The following is a 12,946-nucleotide window of genomic DNA, read 5'->3' on the forward strand; positions in this document are numbered from 1 at the left end:
GGGTCAGAGGTAGAAATCAAAACAGATGATCAAAAATTCTTACCAGTTTGGTGAAAAAGGAGCCGGTAAATGACTTCAGGATCTTTTAATTCAGATAATGAAAAATCAAATTGCCTGTGCTAGCTTTCTGTCTTGCTCATTCCTCACAAATCACTTTCTAAGTAGAATAAGTTACAAGTTAACAGGTGGGAATGGTAGTCAACATAGAGAATGTCTCTTTGATTCAATCAACTATTCAATTTTAAGATTCATTTGAACTTGAATGAATAGCAAAGATTAGCATCAAAGATTGCGATACTAAATGCTGCTGAATGATGGTATTTTTGTGACCTACCCGTGTTTAAGTAAAGCATTCTTGAACTTCCAGCTCAGCAATTTTCCCTTTTGTCTTTTTTAAAGACAAAACTATTTAACTGATTTCATTTTGATTACAACTATTTAACAAACATTAAATGTACTCTGCAAAATTACTATATTTCTTCCTTCTGATTTATGCCTTTAGCCTTTCATTCAGGTATGCCAACAAGACTGTTGATTTTATGGTTAACAATACATCACAATGTATCGGGGTATGTTTTAACTGGAGAGAAAGTGTTTTATGCATTGTCTTGCATTGGCACTTCCAAGAAGCACAGCAAATTGAAGATGACTTGGCCAAAGAGTGGAGCCGATGACAGCAGTGGAACTGGTGAATGAATCCTATGATACAAAGTAGAGAAAAGTATTTTAACTCTGAAAGAATTCAAAGATATTTAGTGACAATGTACTCAGAACTGTCTTTTCAGATTGTCCATTACTTAAAAATGGGCTCAAAAGAGGACATTTAGATATGGATTTAAAACTGACAGGATACAAAAATGATATTGACAAAGATGTTACATAGGATTTACAAATGAAAGCAGTTGGTGTTTACATCGCTAAAAGGGACAAACAAATAAGAAACCCAAATGACTTGGGTATGTGGATTTCAACTCAGAAAAGTGACTCGGATAACTTTTATTTTTGGTAGGCATCAAAAGGGATACCTATACGGATTTCCTGAGAAAAAGACAGAGAGAATGAAATCAGCTTCTGAGACACTACTTAAAAGGAATAAATATCAAGACTTTCAAAAATAGATTTATAAAATTATTTTATTTGATCAAGGTTAAATCGTACATGATTTTTTTTCAGCAACTTTTAAACACTTTTTTCTTGACCAGGACTGAATGATTTGCTTATCGATAAGTTATGGGAAGAAGATATTTTGTGTGTGTGGTATTTTTTCAGAAGAAGTGATAAATATGTTATTAAAATTGAAAGGAAGTGTTAAAACTTGTGAAGGAGTTTCTTCTGAGATGAAGATGGTAAGAAATTATTTTGTGGGACGTTATTTGATGGGATTAAGTTTCAGTATGTTGTTTTTGTCAATTCTTAATTAAATCTTTTTATGATTAACTTTGAATGACAAGGCTTTAAAGCTGTTTATAAATATAAGACATAGAAAGGATTGTTTGGCATTTTTAGAAAAAACAAATCATATGTAAAGGAATATGAAATTTGTTTGAGGTGAATATACACAAAACCCTAAAACCCCATAACAGAACTGTTTTGAATGCAGATTATGGGTTTAGCTATCAATGAACCTTAGCAGATTCGTTGTAGTTGAATTAAAAGCAATTTAGCGAGGTAGAAATGTCTTAGTTCTTTTGAAACCACAACTTGAAGAGAGGAGAGAAAGTAAGTTCTCTTTTATGTCTTAAAGGCTCATTTTACTCACAATGGGCTAGATGGAAAAGGCCACAGGCGCCATGGACCTTTCCATTTTCATAAATCCAAACAGCTGATAAAATCTGTCACCTTTCAAGATTATTAGAAAGAGAGGGGAAGGAAACACAGAACTTTGAAAGGCAGGACACTCAGATAAGGCACTGAATGAAACAGCAATTATTTTTGATCCTTGATATTTAACATTTTGGCTTAAGCCTACCTTCCCCAAATTGGGATCTTTCAGTGTTGAGGACTATAATCCCCAGCCACTTTAGCTTCTGACCACACAGGCTGGAAATTCTGGGATTCAGAGCTGATGAAGCTAGAGGACCAGAATCAAAGAAGGTTGCCTTGAGCAATTCTATGAATGAGCCTTATGGCATTAGGCTGTGGCAGATTGTGTAGGAAGGAATGTCCATGTGGGTTCAATTCCAAGTGGGGAGAAAGACACTGGAAACATGGAGGCTGCTTGGAAGGATGGTTTAATGGTAAGGCAGAACTACCAAGCACATGTGATTCTGCATAGCTGACCACATCGAGTGGAGAGAGATGTTTATATCCTCGCTTGGGTCTTGCCCTAGCTTCCTGTTCCTTTGCAAGGGCAGGTATCCTATTGGTTGCTGTAGGGATCATGTGCAAATCCTAGGAATTTATCTAAGTTTGGTTGAACTGTGCTGGGTGACGTAATATCCTCAGGTGCCTTATGGTGAGCTCTACTGCTAGATGGGTAGAGGGCTAATCCTATTATGCTCTGAGGGTGAGTCTTTTGTCTTGTAGATAAGCTGGCACTCAAATATCTGGTGGGGCAGGGAGCTGCAGGGAGTCTTTAAAAACATGTTTCTCCTTTTCTCACCCAGGAAAATATAATATTCTGCCTTTTTATTATTTCCTAGAATATTTCATTCTTCTAGGACAGAGGTGGGTGCTAACTTTCTTCAATTGTAATGCAGTTTATTTTATAATCCATGTAAATTTAAACAAATTTGAATTCATTTTACATTTGTAAATCCAATCAAGACAAAACATTCATGTAAGATGTCTTTGGGGAATTCTCTGCCTGGCTTGGAAGCAGTTGTGGTGAGCTGCTGGAGACCACATCGCTATGGTCCTTCTTTTGGATTGGACTATTTAGTCATAGTAATCTGTGTTGAGGCAAAACCCTTGCTTTTCGGTGTTACTATTCTACTGTGTGATGTTGCCACATTTTTCTGATTGTGTGGCTATCTCAAAAAGCAGCCTAAAACAGGAGAGATTCCCTTGCACTTTGGTCTCTCTGGATGGCTGTGCTTAACTTATAGTTTCAGGATCCACCAAAATCTGTGAAACAGCAGCACCAGGTGGCAATTTGCATGCATTGCATTGTGCTTCAGTGAGGAGTGCATTTTTGTTCCATGGACTGTACTTTATTTACACCTTGAATTATAACATTTTAAAAAGAGAGATAGCAGAAAATACAAACATTTGGGTAATTTCACTTTGTTTACAAACTGCTCAAATGTCAGAATTATATTTGAATAGCCCTTTCTTGTGAGAGAGGTCATCTGTAGTCCTTCCTGGGCTAGACAGTTCTGTCTTTTCTATTACTAAAATATTACCCCTTTTATTTATAAAATTTAGACACCACCCATCTCACTTTCAGAGTGTCAGAGTTTTGCATACAGGTAGTCTTCGACTTACAAAGGTTCATTTATTGATCATTTGAAGTTACAACGGCAGTGGAAAAAAAGTGACTTATGACTGTTTTTCACACTTATGACCATTGCAGCATCCGGTCATGTGATCAAAATTCAGATGCTTAGCAACTGGCTCACATTTATGATGGTTGCAGTGTCCTGGGATCATGTGATCACCCTTTGCAACCTTCTGACAAGCAAAGTCAATGGGGAAGCTAGATTCACTTAACAACCATATGTTACTATGGTAACTTAACAACTGCAATGATTCACTGTGGCAAGAAAGGTCGGAAAATGGGGGAAAACTCACTGAACAAATGTCTCATTTTAACAACAGAAATGTTGGGCTCAATTGTGGTCAGAAGTTGAGGATTGCCTACATACCCTTGTATTGCATAAATATTTTTCATTTGTCTTGCCTTCTTTCTGAAAGCTTTCCACACTAACTGACGATTATGTACAGGATCTTTAATAAATCTTTACCTTCTAAAGCTACAAACCTACTGTGGTCTTGCCCAAAGGTTCAAAAATACTGGTTTAAAATCAAAGACTGGCTACAGGAAATCACCAACGAACAACTAGATCTAGAACTGGAACTCTTCCTATTGGGGATCTTCAAAAAAAAATATGTAAAGAGCACAATACTTAATATTTCACATATTAACTGCTGCCAGGACTGCCTTTGCCCAATGTTGGAAACAGCCATGCATACCCTCAGAAAAATCTGTTATACAAACAGTTATGAACTGTGAAGAAATGGACAAATTAACACTGAGTTTAAAAGATAAAGAGGCTTCGATATTTTATAAGATGTGGCAACAATGGTATAACTGGATAGAATGGAGGTAAGACTAAAGATAGGTACCCTGTTTCTCCAACAATATGGCCTCCCCCAATAGGAAGTCCCTGCATGTTTTATAGGCATGAAATGAAATTAAGCCCTTTCCCCCAAATTAAGGCCTATATTAAAACATGCGAAATGGGGGGAATGGCAGGGGGGGCTTGCCGTTAGGAAGTATTTTTGTTGCACACCCGGATATGGTGCTGCCTGTATTGACCCTGATATGAAGTGCCCCACCAACACCGAGGTCAACATCCAAGCCATTGCTGCCCGCCCGCCCGAAGATGCAAGGGGGGGAATTAAGTCAACCCCGAAAAGACAGCCTAGCCATTTTTTCGGGGCTCAAAAAAATAAATAAGACCCGGCCTTATTACATGAAAAACACAGTAATTATCAAATATAATAGATAAAATAAGAATGTAATTACACATAAATACCTGTAAATAATGCACAAATTATTGTTATAAGCACTACAAATTGCTGTTATTGAGCGATATATTTTTTATGTTTTTAATGTAATAAAAATTCAATAAAGTTTATAAAAAAATAAAGCTACAAACCTAACAAATTAGCTTCATTGATTTGAAATGGGAATTATTTTAATAACAATTTCAGGAATAAAGAGAGCTTTCTTCATCTCTTGTCTGACTTTGAATCCGAACTGCCATGTTTAAAATAGTTTTGTGGATAGGTGGCAAAACTCCCACTTTTTATACCATAAGGAGTATGAGAAAAATACTTTCCCCCACATCAATCTCTCAGAATTGGAAAGCAAAAGTCTACAGCCCCATCAGATTGTGGGACAGGGACAACTACTCAACTATTCTCAGTTTGCCTCTGTGAACTGTTTTCCCTTCCAAAAGGATGATATGAAGATGCCTTCATACACAAATGAAAATAATATCTGACAATGGATTTTTCCTGCCTTCCTAATTACATTCCTTCCTATTTTGAATATTACTTTGATAAGGCATACAAGTTTGCTAGAATCGTGTAAATATTCAAAAAAAATCAGAGTACATTTGAGAATTATAGGATCGAAACTAAGAGAACCAATAGCCCATTGTTTCTTCTTCTACATGTATTAATATTTCAACCTTTTTTCCCTTGTTTGAAATAAATCTTTGGTTACCATTTTGTCCAAAGCAGAACTGAACATTCCTCTTACAACACAGGACTGAATCTGGCGGTATCACTAGCACCAAGTCTACATTAATTCTATTTTAATCTCTGTATCCACTTCAGATCCAGGATTCTCCTTGTGTGAGCTTTTCACATTTCATGACTTCCTGGTATTAGATTTTGCTTGCTTCTTGAATAGCAATTTGTTATATTACAACAACTCTGAGCTTGTAATTGCACAGTGCAATCCTATTCACATTTTCTTGAATGCAAGCTTACGTTAGTAAGTAAAACTGTTTCAGGCTAACTTGCTCCTACATAAATACAGAAATGCAATCCCAAAGTATTTACAAAAGTCTCAAAATGATAGACCCTAATGAACCATTAAACATTTAATTAAAAAACAGGAACAAGTTCCTATGACAAACACAGCAACCCACACTATTAAATTACACTTCTTATATAGACGTTTGAATATAATGCCCACAAAATCCAAGAAAGTTACAACCAAGCAGACTTCGCATAAGCATTCACAAAGTGGCGGGGGGTGGGGTGGGATAATATATATATATCTGATGTTGATATGTCAGAATTAAAGTCTGAGGGTTTGGTTCATGTCACACTGCACAATTTTATCATTTTTGTTTTACTGAAGTTTGTACCAACAATTACTTTTGTACTGTGAAAATGTTGTATAAACTATTTGTTATATTGCTATAATGGCTAAATAGAAATTAACCATGGGTTGCAATTATGTAGCTAATCAGTTTTATGAACTGGTACTTATTAAAATTTACTTGTTCATTTTGGCATATTTGATGCACAACATCATAAAACATTGAACAACTCATAGATTTAAGCTGTGATAAAACAGTACATTAGAGAAATTCTAATAAACGTATGAGATGCCTTATGACTGGTTCAGAATGAAACAGTCTATATAGCAAAATACCATATAAGAATTGCTCTAACATGGGCTCAAAATGAACATAATTTTTTTCATAGAACAATAACAATGTAAGACCATTTATAAAGGAATGCTAAAAACCCTAACTTCCAGCCTCAAGTTATTATGGGTGACAGAATATTTGGTAACATAACCAGATACAAAAGATACACTTATTTATTGACTTTTCTTATTTTCTCTCCTTGCTTTCCTTTTCTGCTGTATCGTCTTTAGTTCTGTCATTATGTTCACTGTTTTATAAACCCAAGCAATCTGAAAAACAAAAACAAATTATGACATGTGAAATTCAATTCCTGATAAGTGTTCTCATTTCTCCAGGGGCCTCTCTTTATGCAATCTAAATCTTCAGACATTAAGAGATGATGCTATCAAGCTTGGTGAAGCCCAATATTTTGAAGTACTGTCAATTTTTCCAAATGAGAACAAAACCTCATTAATAAGTACAGAATGTTATCAAAATGGTAGTGAATAAACAACCATCTTCATTCTAAATCACACAGACTTTGTTTCCACTATATTATACTATTTGTAGTTCTATCTACCTGAATCACCTCACTAATTATGACTTTACAGATTACAGATATATTTTTATTTCCATAAGCCTCTACAAAAGGCTTGAATTCCTGGTCCTTCTTTCCACTGAAGCTTCTCACACCCAAATAAATATAATTTGTCCTTTGAAAGGATGGGTGTGTTGCTGGTTTCCATTACTAACATGCTTTAGTGGTTCAGAAGGGTTACCAAGTTGTCCAAGTTGAGCAATTGATGTTACGCATGTGTCAAGATGTCACTGAAGTGATGTCATTTGCATTATGAGTGTAATAGTTGCTAACCAATACCTGGGTATTAAACATTATGAAAGTATCACCAGACACCATAAATAGGAATTTTCTATAATAAAACTTTTTTTTCTGGTTCCTTTTGCCTTGATGCCAAAATTTTGAAGGAAAGAGATTAGTGCTTACCACTATGAGGATGGCATTTAGCAGTAATGGTACTGAGAACACTAATGAAATAAACATTCCTTGGGAATCAAAGTACTGCTGTTTTGAGAAGAATCTGTAAAGGAGCAAAAATAAATAGCTTCAGTGGAAACGAACTCCATAAAAGACAACAGTGAACAAACAGACTAAAGGCTGCATTCCAAATGGAAACATCTTTTAAGAGAAAAGACTGTACTCCTGAACTTTAAATACCCAAAGTTTGAAAACTTTTTTTCCAGGTCATCATCTGCTTTATACTAGTTGTTTAAAAAGACAAGCCGAGGATTCCATGCAGGTATTAAAAAATGAGGGTGAATGTGGACATTGTCCTTTTTCTCTAAACAATGGAAAAGTACCATAAGAAGAAAATATCTCATTTTCTCATTAGAGGTGGCCAATTCATATAATACCTTAATCTATTTTATGAATTCCAAAAGAAATTCAAACCTATTTAGTATAGCAATAGCACTTAGACTTATATACCGCTTTACAGTGCTTTATAGCCCTCTGTGGTTTATAGGGTCAGCCTATTGCCCTCAACAATTTGGGTCCTCATTTTACCCACCTCAGAAGGATGAAGGCTTGACCCTGGTGAGATTTGAACCGCCAAATTGCAGGCAGCCAGCAGTCAGCAGAAGTAGCCTGCAGTACTGAATTCTAACCACTGCGCCATCGCTGCTGATTAACATATACTGTTTATGCATTTTATCAAGGGCTTTCTCAGCACCCAAATGGGAAAAACTTATCTTGTTTTAGCTTCTTCTTGCCAAGTCATAGATTTTCTTTTGCTTTAAAGATTTAAAAAAACCCAAACCCCACACATGCTATATAGAAGGCACTGATGTTTCCCAGCATGAAAACATTTACTCTAAAGAGAAAGTTTACAGATTACACAGTTGAATGCAAAAGATTTAATGTGAAGTACACTGAAATCTCACTAAAAATTAGGCACATGATCTGGTCTCCATAGTTAGGATATTTGGCATGCAGTACTTAAAGAAATTTAATCGTTCCTGCAAGAGGTGGGCAAAATATAACATTGTTGCTAAGGCTCAATTTCCCATCAACCCTAGGTAAAAAGGCCGATGGTAATAGAAGATGGGAGTTGCAATCCAATTATACTTGGAAAATATATACATTTAGTCCTCGACTTATAACCACAACTGTGCCCAATTTTTTTTGTCGCTAAGCAAAAGAGGTGTTGAGTTCTGCCCCATTTTATGAGTTTTCTTGCTGCAATTGTTAAGTGAATCACTGCAATTGTTGAGTTAGTAACATGGTTAAGTGAATTTGGCTTCCCCATTAACTTTGCCTGTCAGGTCGCAAAAAGTGATCACATGACCCGGGTATACCACAACAGTTGTAAATACATGGCAGTTGCCAAGTGGCTGAATTTTGATCACATGACCATGGGGATCCTACAACAGTCATTAAGTATGAAAAACCACTGAAAGTTACTTTTTTTCAGTGCCTGATAACTTCAGTCACTAAACAAATAATTGTAAGTCAAGGACTATCTAGTATTGCCAGTCACTCAGGAGAGGGGAAAAAGCAGGAGACCATGAGTTCAAGTCCCGCCTAAGCCATGAAAACCAGTTGGGTGACTTTGGGCCTCTTGCTCTCTCTCAGCCCAACTCACCTCACAGAGGTGAAAAAAATAAGAGGAGAAAGACTGTTAGATTTGCTGCCTTGAGTTATATATAAAAATAAGGCAATAGGAAGCACCTTTTTAAAAATACAGAGTAATGTTATGCAGTTGAGATATATCTTTCTATATAAATATTAAAATGATGTAAAATAATGTAAAATAATGTAATTACCTCCAGTTTGTAGCAGCTGCTTCATTTATGTATTCTGCACAGAATACCAGGATTACTAGAAAGACAAGTACAATTGCAGGTTGCTAAAGGATATTGAATCATCAGCACAACTGGCATATAAAATGTGTACCACCTCATAAAAGGGAGGCTTGGCAAGGAAAGCATTTCACAACCCCCCGCCCCCATTTTCCAGAGAGCAAAAGGAAAGGCGTGGAGAAATACTTTCAGTCTTGGAATATTTTGCTAATGTAAACTTACAATGAAGACAGAGTACTATCTGTTTGTGCTTCTTGTCTGGACTACTTCACATGGCTAGCAATTTGTAAATGGTTGGTAACTAAGGTAATAGCTAAATGACATGTGGGCTTCTGCATGCCTCAATCCCAAGATTACTTCACATGCCCAAATGAAGTAGGAGCAGCAGCTGAAAGCAAATCAGCAATGTTACAGCTTCCCTGGTAGGGATAATGTTTTCAACACTTTTCTGATTTGAGGATCATTAGAATAGGAACAGGAATTGGAGGCTTCTGGAAGGACACTGTTCCTATACCTGATTTTAAAATTTTACTTAAAACCTGCCTGGTAGTGTGCTTGGAGAGTGTTGGAGAGCAGTCAAGGTCTGAGTGGGACACATGTAGAATCAAATTTAAAAGCTCTCCATTTAGCATTTTTTCCACAGCTAACATTCAACAATATCTAGAGGAGAGTTCCTCACTTTTAAAATCAAGGATTATTACATGATGGATATTTCTTTCCCACTAAAGCTTTTTATATAACATACAGACTTCAGCCCTGTATTGATTTGACTTAAACTAATGGAAACGTTCTGTATTTTTTTTTTTAAGTTTTAGAAATTTTACAATTATTACAGCAAAACCACATAACTCATAAACTCACCATAGAAATAATAAAGGATTCTTTTATTCATCCAATATAGAAACAATCCACCCTATCCTACAGAGTATAGATTCCAAGGAAACATTCAGGACCTACTGTAATTCCCTTTCATGAACTAATTCATCATATCCCTTCTGCCAACAGTAGAGAGCACTATGGGGAAGATCTAACAGACTTAACTCCCAATTCCCCCTCTCATGAATGGAATGGTATCATATAAATATTCCTGCCAGAACCTTATCTTGGGTTTTAATAAAAAACATTGCTCTAATCAAAAAGAGGAAATAATATGTGACCTCCATATACTCTCAGAATGGACAGAGCAAAAAATTCTGGACTTAGGAAAAAAAAACAGACTATGAAGGTATGTAAAAGACTTTAAGTCATAACAAAACATAATTTCCCCATTTCATCATTAAACATTTCTCACTATTTCTTACTCCAATTGAGCCCATTTGGTGGTACTGCCCTACTCAACTCACAGCTATTCTCACGCCAAAAAATACCCAGTGCAGTATTTTGAATATGTGGCATTCATTATTATATCCCTTTGAGTAATACTATAGTGCTTGGTGTGGTTTAGTATATCCAATAAGTCCAAATATAGGGTCTATAAACCCTGATTAGTATATTGCATGAATTTAGCCAGCTGTGTTTTATTCTATAAACTATGGCTTAGTGTGATTCTTATAGTCTAAGCATTCTTAACGTGCAAAAAACATTCATGCATGACCCTTAAAATGTGCCTCATTGTCTATCAGAGAACAACTATGTCCATAAAATATGTCACATAATACTTACTGAGACACAGAAAAAGCCCTATTTGGAAACGGTAGTGCCGGAATGAAAGGTAAGTAAAAAAAAAGCAGACTACGTGGAAAAACACTAGAGTTAAAATCCAGGGTTCAGACCAATCTGTGTCCTATGAAAAAAAACAGAAGGTAAATTTATCAGAATTATAATAGCAGATGAGAGCCATTTACTGACACGAGAGTCCAAACACATTTATGTTTACAAATAGAATGAATGAATGCAATCTGTAGCCCATTAGAATCCTAGGTCTGCCTTATATTCCCCCCCCCCGCCCCCCAGCAAGAGTCAAGCCTTCAGGAGCAAACAAAGGGACACCTAGAAGCTGAAATTCCATACACAATCTTTTTTGCTGTGTTTTGTTTTTTAAACCTCTTGCCAGAGTTTTCTCCCACTTACAAGGGACATTTCTCATACTTCCTCCTCTAATTTTTAATTCCCGCTAGCGATGCCCATATCTAAATTTTTCAGGACAACTTCTCAGTCTGCCTTTAGTCCAACCATGCCTTGCTGTATACAGGTAGTCCTCAGCTTACGACCCCAACTGAACCCCCAAATTACATGGCTAAGGGAGAAACGTGTTGAGTGAGTTTTGCCCCCCCTTTTTTTGACTTTTCTGGCCACATTAACCGAATCACTATGGTTGTTACATTAGTAACAGTGAATCTGGCTTCCCCGTTGACTTTGCCCGTTGGAAGGTTGCAGAAGGTGATTGCATGATCCTGGGATACTGCAACTGTCATAAATATGAGCCCAGCATCCAAATATAAATCACTAGACCATGGAGATGCTGCAATGGTCCTATGTGAGGGGAAAATAGTTATAAGTCATTTCCAGTGCTGTTATAAACCTCAAAATGAATTGTTGTAAATTGAAGACTATCTGTACCTGCCTGACTGCCCAACTCTCCCCCTCCAGCTACTATTATCATCATTCTGCCTCATTCCCCACCCCGGTGCCTTTTACACACGCAGATGCTGAGACAATAACTATACTTGGTGCCGTGGAAGGGATTGCAGATTGTAGTTGCCTGTCACTGCTTATCGCAATGGTTTCCAAACTTGGCAACTTTTCAGACTTGTGGACTTCAACTCCTAGAATTCTCCAGCCAACATAGCAGCATCCTTAAGTCTTGAAGTTGCAAATTACCGCACCGCCACCTTGCAGGGTCAAAGAACCAACCTCCCCTTTTCATTGCAAAGGGGCTTGTTTTCCCACGACCCCCGTGACACCGCAGAGTTCCCTTCTCTGGCTCCAACTGGGAAATAAGTTCACACGCGCGATCGTGCTCAGCCACCCTTCCAGCCAATGCTCCCAGCTGGAAAAAAACAAAAACAAAAAAAAGGGAAGGCTCCGCGGATCGGAATTACCGTGAGGATCCTGGCGACCCCGATCGGCAGGCGCCCTGGAGATTCCATGATTTGGGAAGAATCCCTCCTCTTGCCTCAGCCAAACATTCCACCCACGTTTGTCGGTGGGGGATAAACAGAGGTTAAACAGTAACCAAAGAAGAGGAATTGGCTCTACACGCAGCTAAAGGGTTGCACCGCTTCTTTGCCGCATAAACAACTCCGCGGTCCGTTCCCTGAGAAAGCCGGAAATACTTGCTGAAACTACTCTCAGCTGTAGTTCCTTGGGAGTGAGAGATGGGTTTTCTCGCGAGAAACCACCAGCGAAGGTTCCGCCCCGACGCTTGGAGTCACTTAACTCTCGCGAGATTTCTCTGGTCTATGGGTATATAAATGGGGCTGGGCGAGCGTAGTGCGGCATTAAGAATTTTGGGAGCGGATGGGCTGGCTGGTTCTTGTGGTTTTGGTTCAAAGAAGGGCGGGAAGGGAATAGGAACAAGCGTGGCTTTTCTAAAATGGGAAAGAAAAAGAATGAAACGAGCAGGAAAGCAAGCTGAAATTTTAGAAGAACGTTCTTGTAATTTGAATTTGAAGTGCAAAGCCGCTTTTGTAACAGCGTGTCTTGGGAGGGCGAAATCAAAGAATTAAGCTTTGTGGAGTGGGGGGGAAGAGACACGCAGGTTGTTTGAGTAGACCTAGGTTTTGGAGCGTGAGCCTCATTTGAGCGACTAACCT

General features: G+C 37.5%; 1 protein-coding gene across 1 annotated transcript; it reads right to left on the reverse strand.

Moving 5' to 3' along the window:
* Positions 1-3,416: 3,416 nt before the first annotated feature.
* TMEM18 (transmembrane protein 18) lies at positions 3,417-12,503 on the reverse strand. The gene is made up of 5 exons (XM_026695237.2): positions 12,233-12,503; positions 10,854-10,974; positions 9,156-9,210; positions 7,318-7,411; positions 3,417-6,604 (listed from the first exon to the last, which is right to left on the reverse strand). The coding sequence occupies exons 1-5, from the start codon at positions 12,278-12,280 to the stop codon at positions 6,509-6,511; spliced, it is 414 nt and encodes a 137-aa protein (XP_026551022.1). The 5' UTR covers positions 12,281-12,503; the 3' UTR covers positions 3,417-6,508.
* Between the last annotated feature and the right edge of the window lie 443 nt (positions 12,504-12,946).

This window comes from Pseudonaja textilis, chromosome 1 (genome assembly GCF_049901715.1).
Source record: "Pseudonaja textilis isolate UNSWEBS1 chromosome 1, rPseTex1.2, whole genome shotgun sequence".
Lineage (NCBI taxonomy): Eukaryota > Metazoa > Chordata > Lepidosauria > Squamata > Elapidae > Pseudonaja > Pseudonaja textilis.